The sequence below is a fragment of the Anopheles nili genome, chromosome 3, assembly GCF_943737925.1.
Source record: "Anopheles nili chromosome 3, idAnoNiliSN_F5_01, whole genome shotgun sequence".
In the NCBI taxonomy this organism is placed as follows: Eukaryota; Metazoa; Arthropoda; class Insecta; order Diptera; family Culicidae; genus Anopheles; species Anopheles nili.
In genome coordinates, this window is record NC_071292.1 from 17,372,642 (window position 1) to 17,388,575 (window position 15,934).

Sequence of the window (15,934 nt, forward strand, 5' to 3'; positions counted from 1 at the left end):
CGTCACACGGTTGCAAAGCCTAGGGAATTAACGCAAACGCGATGATAAGAGGGGCGACCGGACAACCAATCAGCCGCTAAATCACTGCAAATCACCACGGATGGACTTGGTAGGTCCGCACCACATGAGATTGATAAAACGGTGGTCTACTTAGGATCTACCCCGCGACTGTCGGTGTGTCGGTAGTGTGGCGCTGCTGCTCCTGCTGTTATTGTTGCAGCGTTGCTAAGGCGCAGCGAGCTGTCACCTTTTGGCAGGCAATAATATTTTCTTTTCCCTCTGTGCACAACTCGCCACACCCTCTGACCACTCACCGCCTGAACCACGCACCCACCACCTCCAACTGCTCTATGCTGTCTCCGACTTGCGTGCGCAACAACTTCTCTTCGAAGAAGACTCCTGCCGAGATGATGCGTTGGGTCCGCACCCTGCCGTACAGATTTCGAGGAGAGCGAAAAAAAAAACAAGAACTCACACTCAACCGGAAGCTGTCATATCCCCCCAAGGGCTCTGCTTCTTCGGTTCACTTTGCCGCTAGCCAGCAGTTTGACTCACTCTTTTCACGGCATCAGCTAGCCTTGAAATAAAGCAAGAAACCAATCATGCTGCTTTGGCGCTTCTTCTACGCCCATCACGGATGCGGGGGATGCTGGCACGAAGCAAATTAAACACCCACCATTCACAACGCGATCACGGCCGTCACCGACGCCCCACTGCAACTGCACGTCGGCGAAATGATTCACGGACAGTTCCAGCTAAATTGGGTTCCCCCGCCCAAAAACTGCGTAATGCAGACTCACTGTATGACACACTGCGACGATGAGAAGCTAGAGCGAATCGTCGTCTTGCCAACGCACCGCCGCGTTTCTTGTTCTCTTGTCGCTTGCCACAAGACCTGAAAAGTCACCATCCGACACCCTTGGGTCGGTGCGGCCAAACGCGAGGAAACCGTGAGCCACACCAGGAGGGCGGGTCGCAATGCTTACCGACACCACCAACGTCGCCGCCACAGCAACCGATACACACGGAACCGTATCCCTGATCCGTTTCGGGAGCCGGAACACTCGGGTTCTTTACGCCGACAAGATGACGGAACCGATTTCACAAGCGCCCTGCAGCAGGCGCCACCACCGTGAGTTTCGAGCACGTCAACACAGAAAAAGACTACGCACCCGATGCGACCACTGCAACTTTTTCTCTTGTTCGCAAGAGTGTCCGTTTTCTCCTCCTTCGTTGTTGCTTTGCTGTTCGATTGGATTTTAGTGCCACAGCGGTGTGGCCGATGGAGCGAGACGAACGATGCAACGCTTGAAAAAAATCGACGTCACTGTCAACCTGACAGCTGCCTTGACGGTCGTCATTCCAGGTTAGCCAGCTTGTTGGTAAGGCGAATTTTTTGTTACATTTCCTAAGCTAAAACTTTAATTTGACAAAGAACCGAAATTATAACGATTGCCATATCATGTTGTAAGCTTAATATTGATAACATCTTAGAATTATGGCTTATTCACAGTGAGTTCCCATTGACAATTATGCACGTAATGATTTTCGAAGTTGTTTGAACATCCATTCGAAAATAGTTTCAGAATTTCGTTACGCGATTTTAACAGATAAGAAATTTAACAAACCAAAATTTCGGTTGATCGAATACAAGAAGCAGTAGAGCCTATGAATCTATTCTACAGATTATAAATGATTTTATTCCATTTCCCACGCAACAGGTTTGCATTTTGCATTTAACATTGCACGCTATAAATTAGGATTTGCTTTCGTAACTCGTTGCTTCTTCTCTACCAACTGTAATAGAATGTGCTCAATGTAACCAAATACCCACGGGCAATACATAAAATAGGGAACAAGAAAAACATGCACCGTCCAAACGGATGCTGCTCGTGTGATTAAAGGATGGATTTTGCTTTTTCGAACCAATGTTGTTGGCCCTAGAGGAATGCATCGTGCAGTGCAGTTAGGAGTGGAAAGATAAGTTATAGGTTGATTTGGAACGATTGTTGATTCTACTAAAAATATATTGAAGTCTTCCGTTACTAAGTTGCACAAATAAAAGAGAACTGAATCATGAAAGCTTATTTTTAACAGAGCTTTTTCTACATAGCTGACTATAATTTTTGTTTGATGAGTTATGCAGAAATATCACAAATCTGGCAATGGGTTGATCCTGGGATTACCACAGATAAACAAATGTGCACTCTGTCTTTCCTAGCTGTGCGCTGATATCTTCTATCATGTTTTTTTTACTTTCTGTTGCTCAATTGCATGCGGCAATTTAGCACCGTTTAGTCCTAATGGCTCACTATAGCTTTGTGATTCCTGTACTCCTAAGGCACGGTGATATTTGCAGTAGCAAAGTGTTGCACTTTTTTACGTCCTGAACCCTTTGGGCTACATCACGCTTTCTATCAGGTGCGTTTGACTCCAATTCCTGTTAGAAATCGTTAAACTAGTAACAACGACAGTGAAAGATACATTAATATCTTCATCTGCAATCTAACCACTAATTGATAAATGATATTACTATTTAAATATTCGCAGAGACAACAACTCTATCAAATATCACAAGACATTCGTATGCTTAACTTCAGAACAAAATAACTCCAACCTCCTTAACACAGGTGGATGGAAAATTCAACCAATTTTCGGGTGCTTCCTTTCTTGTCCTGTGGAAGGGTTTGCGGAAGTTATGCAACAGGTTCGTTCTAACACAATGCCTTAAGGGGAATCAACTAACATTATGAGCTGGAGTTGTGATTAAAATAGCCACCAGCAGACACGACATCTTTGCATCGTTCTCTAATGTACCATTGATTTCTGTTTCTAACACTGTGCGGTGTATTGTGTATGAGTATTACAGATAGCTATATATGAACGTGTCGCGTTCGTTATCACTACTTTCCAACAAATTAACTCCAGTACGAGACGGGTAAGGAATGCCTTTGTTATAGGGGTCCTCTCTCGGGACGTGTATTTGTTTTGTTTGTATTTTGCTATCTGGTGCTGTTTTTTTCGATTAAAAATAAGCTTTCATTCGAAACCTATCCTTCGGAGGAGCTAAATAATATCTACCACACACCAACCATACTCGGCGGAGGAGTTCGCCTTAAGGGAAGGTGGCCAAAGTTTTCTTCCTATTTTTGCTCCTGCTACCACACTACACAATTACCCTTGGCGCAACAAACAAATACGGTCACGGGAACGTACCTGTAACACGTGCTCCTATCGTTCAAATACAATAGGGACAATTCGACGCAAAATCCGATCGCATTTTGGGAACGGTTTCGCATACAGCAAATGGATCACAAATTTTAGTTACCATACGTTTATGCTCTCGAAAAACATAAAATTAATTTAAAAAAACTAAAATATCCTCGCGTTGTTTGATCTGGAAGGAATTAGCTGATTTTTTTCTGTTTGTTCTTAGGCTCTGATTTCGAAAACTGTTTGAAACAGTTAAATGAGAGATATTCAAACCCAGGACTGTCTGCGACAGTGGATGCTCAACAAAAAAGAATACTCCATTGATAGGAGAGGAAATAAAAAAAAACACACACACACATCAAACTTAAAAAAAAACAACCAACACTGCTTCAATGTTGCATACAAAGTAGAATGTCCGAGGGCATCATATTACAGCATCGGGAGAAAATAGATGAATTTCCATCATTAGACCGGCTTATCATGACAGCTCACCGATCGGAGCATTCTGCAGCCACAGCTCGTGAATAAAGTTGTACAGATTATCACTTACGGCCACCTGTGATCGGTTGGGTTAAGAAGAGTTGATTAATCCTAGCGTTGTCAAAGTTCTTCGATCTTACCTTGTACGGAGTTGGATTCAACGTGCGCTTATGATCCTGACGAAGTGTTTTCAGTGATGCCTGTACGCGCTCGCGAACTTCCTCAAGTGAGGGCAATACTTGGGCCACGCGTCCCTCGGTCCAGTACACCCGGTAGAGCGGCTCCACGTTGGTCGGAATGACGTACGCACGCTTAGACTCCTGGAATGGATGGCGGCACAGGACCTTCTGGCCAACTTCGGGTGGGTTCTCGTCGACTCGCTGCAACAGATCGATCAGTGCGTGTCCATCGGCTCCGTAAAGCCGGAACACGTTCTTGCTACCCGGCATCGTCACCTTGCCCACATCCTGGCTCAACTTGATGCGCGGTTGATTGTTGATCTCCACCATCTTGTACACGCAACCAAGTGCTGGCTGACGCTGGCATGTAACTACAAAAGAACCCACAATTAACGTCCTTTATCATTTGATGGAACAGATGAATGATATCCCTTACCCAGGTGCGTTCCGATGCCGAAACAATCAATTTTATGACCCTGTTCATTAAGGCTCAATATCGTGTCTTCATTGATGTCGTTCGACGCCACTATAGTCAGCTTGCTGAACCACGGCAGCTTGAATCGCTCGGCGATGCGCTCGAATGTTTCCCGCGCCAAACAACTTAGATACGCCAAGTCACCGGAATCGATACGGATACCGATCGCCCGATATCCCTGATCGTTGAGCGCCAACGCCACGGCACAAAAGTTCAGCAGCCCACTTCTAAAAACACGACGATTAATCACGAAAAGGGAAAGAAAAAAAGCAAAGAAAGAAAAGAACCGCCATGGACGGAACGGGAAAAACCTTCCATTAGAACGATCGTGGCCGTATGCTGTTTTTCGCTGTAGTAAAAGCGAACGTTTTGAGACTGAGAAGAATAGTTAAACATGTTCATATAGATAAAGCCTTTACCAGCGAAATACCGAAATGATACCGCGATAGGGATACGATCGGAACACCGTGGTTAGCACATTGAACTATGGAACGAAATTTGCGAAAACGATGAACGGTTTTTACTACATGATAGCGGCTAGGGTAAGGATGAATGTTATCTAGAAACTCCAAAGGCACACGCACGCAATTGCACGACTTTGAATGATGCTGCATACATGCAATTTATCATTCGTAAGGAGACGAATGGAGAATGATGACGTATGTATGGATAATTTACGACAAGCTACTTCTACTGTTTGATGCTACAAATCGAGTCTTTTGGACAACTAATCTAAGCTATCACCTATGGGGTTGTTTCTAACCTCGTAACGATGTGGTGGCTCGCTAGGTGGCTATGGGTGCTGTTGGGCAGCTCTAAATGCGACACAATTCCACTGAACGCTGCAAGCTCCTGTTCAAGCCAACACTTTCGACTGACGAGGATATTCAAAGTGCGTTTGAGCTGATGTTAGAATGAGTTTTGCAAATTATGACAATACAAATAATATAAGGTAAAATAGCCAAAAAGCCGAAAGTATCTTTAAACGCAAAATAGAGAATAATGCAAAATAAAAGAGAAGGAAAGAAAAGAATACTAAATCTGAAATATTTGAAAGAATGTTAAAGATAAAACAATGTAATAAAAATGAAACATCGTATAAATAATATGCATATCGTACGATTGTCTGAATAATATCTGTAGAACATTGATAAGCAAATAGCAAAATGATGGCTATAGCATCAATTTTAGTACTAAAGCATAACGAAAACGTAAGGAAAAAAGCTGTTGTGTATTTAAAAACTACAAGCAACACGTTACAGTTTCGATGAAGGAACATGAGGATTGAATGTAAAAGTTACACAACACACGCGTACGCATTACAAAGCAAAGGAAATTGAAAGCGAGGAAACAAATCCACTGACCACCATACATTGGTGCCGTTGCCAGCAACCAGGACTAAACATCAACGTTTATTCTGACACAAGCCATGCAGAGTGCTCTCTCGGACTGTGGAAGTATATTTACATTTCGATTTTGAAGTAAAATAAAGGAGAACGGAACTAAACTGTGGAAGAAACAGATAATGGGTGGGGCGAAACGATACGACCTCTTTTTTCTGGAAATGTAAGAAGGGACGAGATAATGTTATAAAAACATGGATATTTGGCCAACAAGGGACAAACCGGGTAAGGCGTAATGTCTTGGACATAGATAGACTATGCTCGTCATGAACAACAGGTAAGGAACAAGTGTAACAATCGTGAGTCTAACTATGCTCATGGTATTGTAGCAAGAACTGATAGCATCTTGTCTGACAGGATTCAATGGAAGGTTGTCCAGATGGGGAAGAAGCAGAAGCTTATCGCTAAGATTATCGTGCACGCAAAGCCGGAAGGATATACTAACAGTCATTCTCACTTTAGAATTTTGACTGTAATGAGAATCATCACGCATACGGTTTTGCCTTGCACCTATTCCCATTACAAACACTCGCAAATTCACTGTCTCATTGGAAAGTCCTGCAGCAAATGGTTTAGCTTCTCACTTATATTGCACTTTGTGAACAGCTCAAAAACATTTTTAAATATACCAATATACAATACTGGTAAGCGGTTAAGTTTAGATATAAATGAATTGATTAGCCTTCCTTCCTATACATATATATGGATTAGCGCGCTTGGTTAATCGACATTATATGGATCAAAAGCAACCGCGAAAGGGTTATAACGACGTGTTAAAAATGAATTAATGAAGATTAATAATTAATACGTAAAATAAAAATACACGTAAGTAAACAACACGTGTTCAAAATATCCAAAACCCAAAAACACTGCTAGCGTTTTTGACTGTTACAGACAAAATTGGAAAATAAATCAACATACGAATATGGTTTGCTTCGTTGATTATATGCTTTGCGTCAAATCAAATAACATCATGCATGCACACCCTCGCTATCAGATGGAATGCTCGCAACACTGTGATCATGAATGACTGCGTGAGTATTCTGTTTGTTGTATGCCATGATCGATGATCGATGGTAATGAATATTATTAATCCAAATCATTCCTGTAACGAGCATATTTATGATCAATCGATTATTAGCTGCATGAATTAGTCATAAGAGCCACACACGCAATGGAAGAAGTACGCCATTGCACAAGATCACTCGCAAAATCCAAAACCAACTAAAACACGTGTACAACGCAAATAATTGATTCTGTTTGAGCGTTGTAAGATGGAATGAACATGGCGATAGTGGTAGTGGTTGTGGTGGTGGTAATGTAGGGAGGGTTTTTTTTATTTGCTTCCTTTCGTTATCAATGGCTTCCTCTTGCTATTACCATTCATTACCTGAAGGACTTTCCAACGGACTTAAGATGGTGTATCATGGTGTTCAAAGCTTCACAATTTGCGCAACGGACAATCTCGTCCTCTGCGACGGGATTAATGGTGCCCGTTTCGTCCGGTGTGATTGCTTCTTCTTCGTTTTCTGTCACCAGACGCACGTTTTGATCTTCAATATCTTCATTACCATTTTCATCACTCTCTTTGGCAGAATTTTTCATTTCTTCGTGCGCTGGATCATCATCTTCCACGGTGATGGACGGCAATGGATCAGAGGTTTCATCTTCTGCTTCTTCTGGTGCGTTTTTATCGATATCTTCATTAATAGGCTGCTCTTCCGCTAGTTCTTCTTGCACGTCTTGTTCTGGTGGCGTCGCTTGTTGATCGTCATCATTCTCCAAGCCGCATCCATTGCATTCTTCTTCCGGAATTTCGGGTAGCGCAGTGGCGACGATCAATAATGAGTGTAACGGATCCTCTTCCTCATGATCATGAAGCCGACCCGTGCACAGCGAATCACACACGACGGAATCTGGCGGGTCGCACAGTTCTTCTTCCGGTTCTCCCAACAGCTTGTCGCTGTACCATCGATTCACAATCAAGCGGATATTAATATAACAACAGTTAAGGAGAATAATGTTCGTTATAAGCACAACCAGCCAACACTCTACCGATGAAGCGAATTTTGAAGATCTAACTAATCTTTTGGTAACGTTTTAGAACACGTCAGACATACACAGGACAATCACACATACTCACATACCACCAAGATTCACAACGAGAGCAAAATTATACCATCCACCTTTACTATACAGCCAATGTACAAGGGTGATAATGAATGGTCGAAATGTGCCTTAAACAGCAATGATTCAATTTAGCGTGTTAGGATTTTTGATAAAGCAGGTGGCGATTGCATGTTTTGTACATCCTGCGTTTACCACCGGGTTGGGTGTGACTCTGATGACTGATTAATTAATTCCTTTGACCTCAACTTCCATTGAAATCACTGTCAGACAATTGTGTTCGAAATAAGAATGTTAGCACGGTTGTGAAGTAAACATAAAACAAAGGACTTTCAAATTCACCATATGATACAGCTCGAAAGATACGACTAGATACGAATGGAGATATATTGCGTAGTCCACAAAAATCCAAGCCAAACTTTCCTTAAGGAACATTTTATGGAAAGCAAAATGCCTACACAAGGGATCCATCATCACAGATAAATAAGATATTGAATAAAACTCTCATCTGGTATAGATCTACACCAAATGTCCTTTGAAAGACATCCACAGAAATCAGGGAACAAAGTGATAGAAAAGTAATAACAACATATTAAAACGAAAGTGACAATTTACAATGGAGACCATCGAAAATAAGACAAAAATCAAGGACAGAACAACGAAACAACATCCGAGAGAGTAGAGCCTAGAAGCGGAATACCTCTTGACATCGTACGTGTCGACTAGAGCCATAAAACCGTCCGGGAAAGCGATTGCGAAGGACACCATTGCTGCTAGCTCGCCTTCGCTGCTCTCGTCGGTAGAAACGTCCAGTACGCTAGCCAGCGCTACCCGATGTTCCATTGCCAGCTCGAGCAGATCACGTGTAGTACCTGGAAAAGGACGAGACGAGAAGCAACTAATGTTCATCGTGCAAGCAAGCAAACAAGCAGTTAACTACTTACCATCTTCCTTGTGCTGAAGAACGCGCGTCTTTAATTCGTCGATTCCGGTAAAGGATGTGATATAGGCATGAGCGTGAGTACCTTTCACTGGAATGTTAAACAGCTTCCCAGCTAGCACGTTCGATGTTCCATCAAAACCACCTGGAGGTATAATCGCAAGCCGGTAATGTTAAGTTTGCCTTTTTAAGAGATTAGAGAGCTCTGTAGCCGGGAGAAATTTAGACATACAGCGTACCAGTATTTATCAATTTCAATAACTTCGTTTTTCTACGATTAGATGCTCAAAGAAATTATCTCCTGCTGTGTTTTCATGCTTATGCCAAACCAATACAAGCCGTTTTTTTTGCAGTTCAAGATTAATGTACTGAATGTACTTGAGTATTCATTTTTCGTAGGCCTTTTCAATACTGATATAAAACATTGAATAGTCATAATGATGCGCCTTGAATTGCAATATCATCTACTTCCACGCTTTAGTGAATATTGTATAGAAAATGGTAACAATTTTCACCGGGCTCCACAGCACGTTTATCGCACTCTCGCTAAAAAACCGTATCCAACGCTAGCAGACGGGCGTTCCGTTCCACCAGGGCCAAGCAGGCTTGCTGTATGCACGGATCGAAACGGATATCGGGCATGAACATGAACATTTAGTTTATATGGTGATGTTATTGATCAATCTTTCCCACGGAGCAGCCGGAACCGCGCAGTGCACGCAGCTGAATCCCTAGCTCCTGGTGCGCCACTAGGCTTTTGGAAGGGAAATGCAGCAATTATTTTTCCACCCGCTCACTCGATACACAAACAACAACATCGCCTTTCGTTCTGCGATTTCTTTTTTGGTGGAACGCACGATGTGGTGTGCAATAGTTTTTTTTCATCATGCTTGCTGCTAAATTGTACCCGCAGTAGCGTTTGACTTTGCGTTTATGAGACTCATTTCGTGATCAAATATTTTTTTTATTTCTGCACCACTTTTCGTACGATCCAGGCGAATAAGGCAACCAAACGGAACAGCTTATCGATGGTAATCATTCAGTTTTGCCCATTCACGCTACGGCGACGCCAAGGTTACCTGGAAAGAGCTGCCTAGGTGACCGCGTGCGTGTATCGTCAATTATTGCTACAAATTGATTCGAAAAAAAACAACGTGTAAAAAGCGTTTCAAATTTCCTTCACACCTATGCCTTCCTTCATTACAGGCATGCATATGAATGTTCCTTTGCAATTACATAGTTCCATCGTGCAGATGTCGAGTGAAATATTTTATGCAGCACTCATTTCTTCGCCTGGTTATGTTGCATAGTTATACCAAGATGATTGTTTTTGCAAATATAAGTTCGCAAATATGTTTTGAGTTAAAAAGAGAAACTGTGCAACTACAATTGGGATTACAATTAAATGTCAAAAATTTTATATTTTCAACAAAACAAGTTTTTTAAACATCTTATCATAATTATAAGCTTTGTAATTTATTGCCCACTCACAGCGCATGATTAACGCTAAACATTTCCGCAAAGGATGAAGCATTGCCGAAGAACACGTGCCGATGTCAGGTGAGTAAAACCGACCGAGCGACTCCTTTCCCGAAATGCATCACGCGGTTCTTTACCGGTATCGGAACACCAGCAACCGATACCGCGTTCGATCAGGCAATTTACGTTCGACAAACCCCACAGCCACAAAACTGTCGTCAATCGGTGCTATTTATGATGCCGCATTTGTGCATCGATAAAATCGCGTGTCATCAGAAGGCCACTGTAGGCAAATAGCTGCTTCAAGAATTGGTTTTTATTTATTAGATCTCCGTTTGCCGTGGAGAAAAAGATCACAACGAAAAGGGTTATAATGGATGTGGGAAACGTGCCATACTAGAAAGGTATGGGAGCGCGACACAGTCACGGCAGACAATTGGCAAACACTTTCGGTGCGGTACAGCGGACAGCAATAGTACATCTACCGGCAAACACTAAAAGAATGATGTAACAGAGCATCGACAACGCTGCGACGCGTATTCAAACATATATCTCTTCGTGTCCTTCGGTCTGGTTCCATGTCACAGATGGAATATTTATGCTCCGATCAGGCAGAAATTGACAAAACCGCTGCTGTTGTAAACGAATCAACGACGCTACAGACGTAACGCTTGCTATATGAAGTACCAGCAGATATTTTTTCCAACCACCCTCCCAATAGCCGCTACAGGAATGACTGATTGCAGGACATCGGATAGCAGCATGATAAAAAGAACAAAATGTCAACTTTTTTTTACTGGCTGCTTTTATGAAACTCAATATTACAGCAACCGTCAGCATCGCCTAATGGTATTTTAATTTATTTGTCAACAAACAAATCCACTTCGTAGCCGAAAACGGGTATGAAAATGAGGGTTTTGCTTTAATGACCAACGGATAAAACATCAGAGTTAGTTCATTTGCAGCGCTTTTTAACACGCATAGAAAGAAAAAATCTTCTGTGGTCTATTTTTCATTCCAATGTAAAACAAAAGATATATTTATTGTATGAAACCATGTGCAAATGCCTTTCAATAGTGTGTGAATTGAAGATGTTCGTTTATCCATTGCAAGGTACAAGAAATATCGCCGTCGGTCTACTGTAGAGTATCCTCACAAAAAGGGAGGAATAAGACATTTGAATCATTTTACTATTTTGTCCAATTTCGTCCTAGCGGCACCTGCAGTCAAGATGCAACCTATCAGAATCGTTGTACTAGTACTGACGATATTCATCAGTCCTGTGCATCCTTATCATACACAAAAAGGATACTGTCCAACGGTGCGTCAATCATCAGGGCTCAAGGACGTGAATCGCAATTTCTTCAACTTCAAAGCATGGTACATTTATGCACACACTGACCCGCATCCGCGATATATGTCCATGTTTCACATCCCAGAAGGCTTGACACCTTCACCTAGTTGTATGCGACTGTTCAGCGAAACGTACCGTGGATTGATCCTGCTACGGTACAACTGCTACAATAACTTCGATCTCTACCAGATGTCTCTGCACAGTGACAATTACTACGGGGATAAGTACCAGCAGATGCACAATATCCAAAGGCTTTACTTGATATACCAACGATTCGCCAGGGCGGAGGTGATCGGTACCGATTGGGACAGTTACGTCGTGTTCTACGGCTGCCACCGTGAGCGTGAACGGACGTTTTATGGTTTGCTGTTTCTGGTGCGAATGGACATTTACGATCAGTTCAAACCACCCCCGGAACTTATGCGGCTGTTATCACTGAAGTTAAAGTTTAATGTTACTAAACATCTGAACGTCAACGATCAAAAATGCGACTGTAAGCAAGCTTCGCGGTACTTCAATGCTGAAATAGTTGCTGCTTGGCGCAAGCAACAGGCTATGGTAAAAGAGAGCGAACGTTTCAAAGAACGTTTTGCAGAAGGGATAAAGTACTTTTTCATCTGCGTTCTTTCATTCGCGTTGTGTTTTCTGTGTGTGAATAAGTTTATTGACAAGTTTGTGTTCGACTTGGAATATTGATCGATCAGTGGCTAAGTGTAATTATGCTGTGTTGAACAAGTTATGGGATTTGAAATAAGAAAAAAAAATCATAATATATACATACAATGCTTATAGGAAACTATAAGAAAATAGCAATAAATAGGGGGTGTATAGTAATAGCTCTAGCAATAAAAAATCAAGCAAAATTCTAGCATTGAGATAAATATGGTTGATATTAGATATATTTGTTATCTGTTTTTTTAATTGAAGATTGAATATTGCACTAATGCTTTGAACTATTGAAATGCACTAATGCTTTGAGCAGATAATTTGATGTACATTGGCATAGATAAGACACAAAGCATAAGAAAAATCTGCTATACAAAATCTACTTGCACGGGATACATGTGTTATGTCTCTTTCATGACATAACACATTTTTTCTAAGATTGCATATGGAACCTGTGTAAATGTAAATCAAACGTTCAATATCAATTTCTATTTTAAAAATTGTTTTAAAACCACGCAAATGATTGACGTGGTGAACGAGAGGCTAAATGTTTCGAATAGCACAAAATTGCAACTACAGGGCGCGTAGCGTGAGGACAAAAATCGACACTTCCCTAGATTGGTTGCACGTTGCCGTTTGGCATTGCACATTGGGCGTTTATCAAGGTTACGATCGCTCACCAGTGACATTGACTGAAAGCGATATTTTTCGATTTACGTATGCGCTTGGCTTGAGTAAATGCACCCATCAGGGCACCCCGATCTAGAGCACAATGCGCGTGCCTAGCCCTTGCAACAAACCCCCCATCTCTTCGTTTTCGGTACCTCCTGTAGCTAATACTACTGAACAATCGAAAAGTATCAGCAAAAGCATCAACAGCGCCAAACAAACCTTGACGGCATTGAAAGGGCACTAGAAAACACGGGGCACAAAGGTTCCCTCCATGGAGGGTTTCAAATTTGATAGCTTCGAAGTTTTGTGAAACAGTTTGTCAGCCTCAAACAACAACAGGGTACCCTCTCTTCCGGTTATGACATATTCCCAAGGTTACCCAACTGCAGCATGGCCTTAAAAAACGGAGGACCACAGGGCCGAGCACCACCTGGAAAGTGTCTTCCGTATGGCATGGCATGCAACATAGCGAACCAACCATTCCCGCTCCCCGATAAGTTCTGGGGAACTTTTTCCTCCCACGAATACTTTCCCTTTCTCCTATGGAAGTGGGATCGCCACGTGTATGGAGTTCGGTAGTTCGCGTGCTAGCAACATTCTACCTACAAAACAAACCGAACTTGGGGGCACGAAAGGCAAAGATTCATGGGGTGATTTGGGTGCAAAGTATCCTTTAAGGAACGTTTCACACGCCGCCGTTACATCATCGAGCGTTTGCAACCTCCACTAGGCTAGCTCAGGCTCTACGATCGTCAACATCGTTCGTTATTGCTCACCGATATAGGAGTACTTGGATGCCGAGAGACCTCCGTCCGGGCCCTGGGCACGCCGTAGCCCGAACTCGAGTAGGTGTATATGCTTGCCGGCGACCATGCGATACCGGGCCGCGTTCGTGGCCATCAAACTGCAATGAAAAGAAGCGGAAGGTGGTGCAAAAATCGTGATATGCGTGAGAAAGTTTGTTGGAACGAGTTATGACTGAACATGAAGAATGCTTGGCAACGGCGCCATGGCAAGGGAAAATAAAACAACTTCCTACATGCGTGTATTTTTTCTCTTCAAACTAACGATTATCGTACCTTGCATAGTTCACTAATGTCAGAAGGGTAGTTTCCAGCAACTGTACAATGATCAGCGGTCCTGTCACTTTGATGAGTGGAACCCTGAGAAACAGGAAAAACACCCAAAGGATTTTTTAGAATGTAATAATGATTTACTATCACAACACACATTACCTCGGGAAAGCAACTGATCCTTCCTCGATCGCGTACAACGTCACGTCCTTGGCCGTCAGTTGGCTTAAATATTCGAAAAACTCATCTTCGATGCCTTGCGACAAGGCATGCTTGAGATACTCGATGTCTGCAGAGTGGAAAGAAACAAACATGTGTGAGAATAAAGTATTATGCAAAAACATTACGCAAAAATCCAGGCTTACCTGTTTCTGAGTAGTGGAAGCTGTCTAAAAATTTCAAACACTCCTCCAATCCTGCGAAAATAGTAAACTCGCCCTGGAATGGGTTCGTACGGAAGAAGAGATCGAACACGGCATGATCGTCGATTTTACCCGACTTCCAGTAGGCGTAGGCCATTGTTATTTGATACAAATCTAAAGAGAAAAAAAAACAAGTAATAAAAAGATCAGATAGATTTGATAAAAACAACACTATACAATAATTGTCCTAGTTTTAATTTGAATGATGTATATTTTTTATTCGTTTTAAAACAAAGAGCTGACGTAACTTTCATGAAAGTATATTTATATCAATATGATGCAATTGAACCAAAATATGATGCCCAAATTCGTCTAGCATGATATTAGTCATGGAAAGGCAACTTCACTGCTTACGAAAGCAAGCTACAATGTTGCACGTGAACTTTCCTGTCCTTTTGGCCTTCTTCATGTTATGCTTGAAAAACAAAAAATACGATTTTTTCGAAGACTCACCATCGTTAGCAAAAGAATCACTTTCCCGCCATCGTACATTCTCTGTTTCAAGCGATTGAGTCAACAATCCCGAGACCCTTCGAGCCCGCGGTTCCGGGTTGGCAACGCGCACCGGCCGTTAGCAAATCAGGTTAAGAAAGTAGAGATAGTAAAAGAATCTCTCATAGCGGAGCCTGTCTGGTTTCGTCTTATCAGTTAGTTCAACTCCCGCCCAGAACCGAGCCCTGAGCCACGGGCGAAAAGATGCTTATTGTAATTGCTTTATGATGACGGATACGCCACCGGCGTACGATAAGAGCGATAACGCGTCGGGGTGATAAAACCATGGGTAGTTAATAACAGTTCATCGAGGGGTCGAGATTTTTCCTGTCATGAAAGCATGCACTATGCCGGCGATGAGCGAGAAGAAAAGCGGTACGAGCTGTTTACAAACAACATTTGAGTTGAAAAAAAAAATACTCGCACGAAAAACCGGTAGTGGTAGCTCGTGCCAAACTACCAAACACAATCGATGTCCTGAGTACGAGGACTCGAGCGTGGGGCCGGTAAATAAAGCAAATAGAAAAAAAAACACACACTTTATTTCGTTCAATCACGTAGTACACCCATCGTAGTAGGGCATGCTCATGAATGACGGAAATCGAAAGTAGACGGCGGTGGTGCGCCCGGTGGTAAATCAAAATGCACAACTCCCTCCCCCAGTCCCCCTCCTCAGCTCTTCTACAAGGGTGCATATGCAGGCGTAGCACGTGTGACAGCTGCAGGCGGCAATGTGGTGTGCGAAAATTCGCCCCAAATTGCAAGTGTAAGCGTGCAGCGATGTATTTTAAAAAGACCGACCCGCGGGAGGCTGGCGAGCAGTTTCGCATTCTCGTTTTGTGCCTTTTTTTTTCTTTCTCGCCTTTCTCAAGGTGAAAAGAACGAATTTTCCCTCCATTTACCTGTCAACAGCGGCTGCACGACGCTGTTGTGATAGTGGCGGTTCCAACTGTTGCGGC

At 42.5% G+C, this 15,934-nt stretch overlaps 1 protein-coding gene across 1 annotated transcript; it reads right to left on the minus strand.

Annotated features, from left to right (window-relative positions):
• Positions 1-3,632: 3,632 nt before the first annotated feature.
• On the minus strand, positions 3,633-14,595 carry LOC128723522 (nicotinate phosphoribosyltransferase). The gene is made up of 9 exons (XM_053817275.1): positions 14,427-14,595; positions 14,224-14,350; positions 14,068-14,151; positions 13,765-13,892; positions 8,822-8,962; positions 8,578-8,749; positions 4,309-4,574; positions 3,834-4,243; positions 3,633-3,769 (listed from the first exon to the last, which is right to left on the minus strand). Exons 1-9 carry the CDS (start codon positions 14,578-14,580, stop codon positions 3,692-3,694), a joined length of 1,560 nt encoding a protein of 519 aa, XP_053673250.1. The 5' UTR covers positions 14,581-14,595; the 3' UTR covers positions 3,633-3,691.
• Positions 14,596-15,934: the final 1,339 nt, after the last annotated feature.

Bases quoted from the DNA above. Each gene is read 5' to 3' on its own strand.
- LOC128723522 (XM_053817275.1), bottom strand. From the start codon at position 14,580: ATGGCCTACGCCTACTGGAAGTCGGGTAAAATCGACGATCATGCCGTG. The intron at 8,750-8,821 runs GTAAGTAGTTAA...GTCCTTTTCCAG, and splicing joins TCTTCAGCACAAGGAAGATG to GTACTACACGTGATCTGCTC. The intron at 4,244-4,308 runs GTAAGGGATATC...GTTCTTTTGTAG, and splicing joins CGGCATCGGAACGCACCTGG to TTACATGCCAGCGTCAGCCA.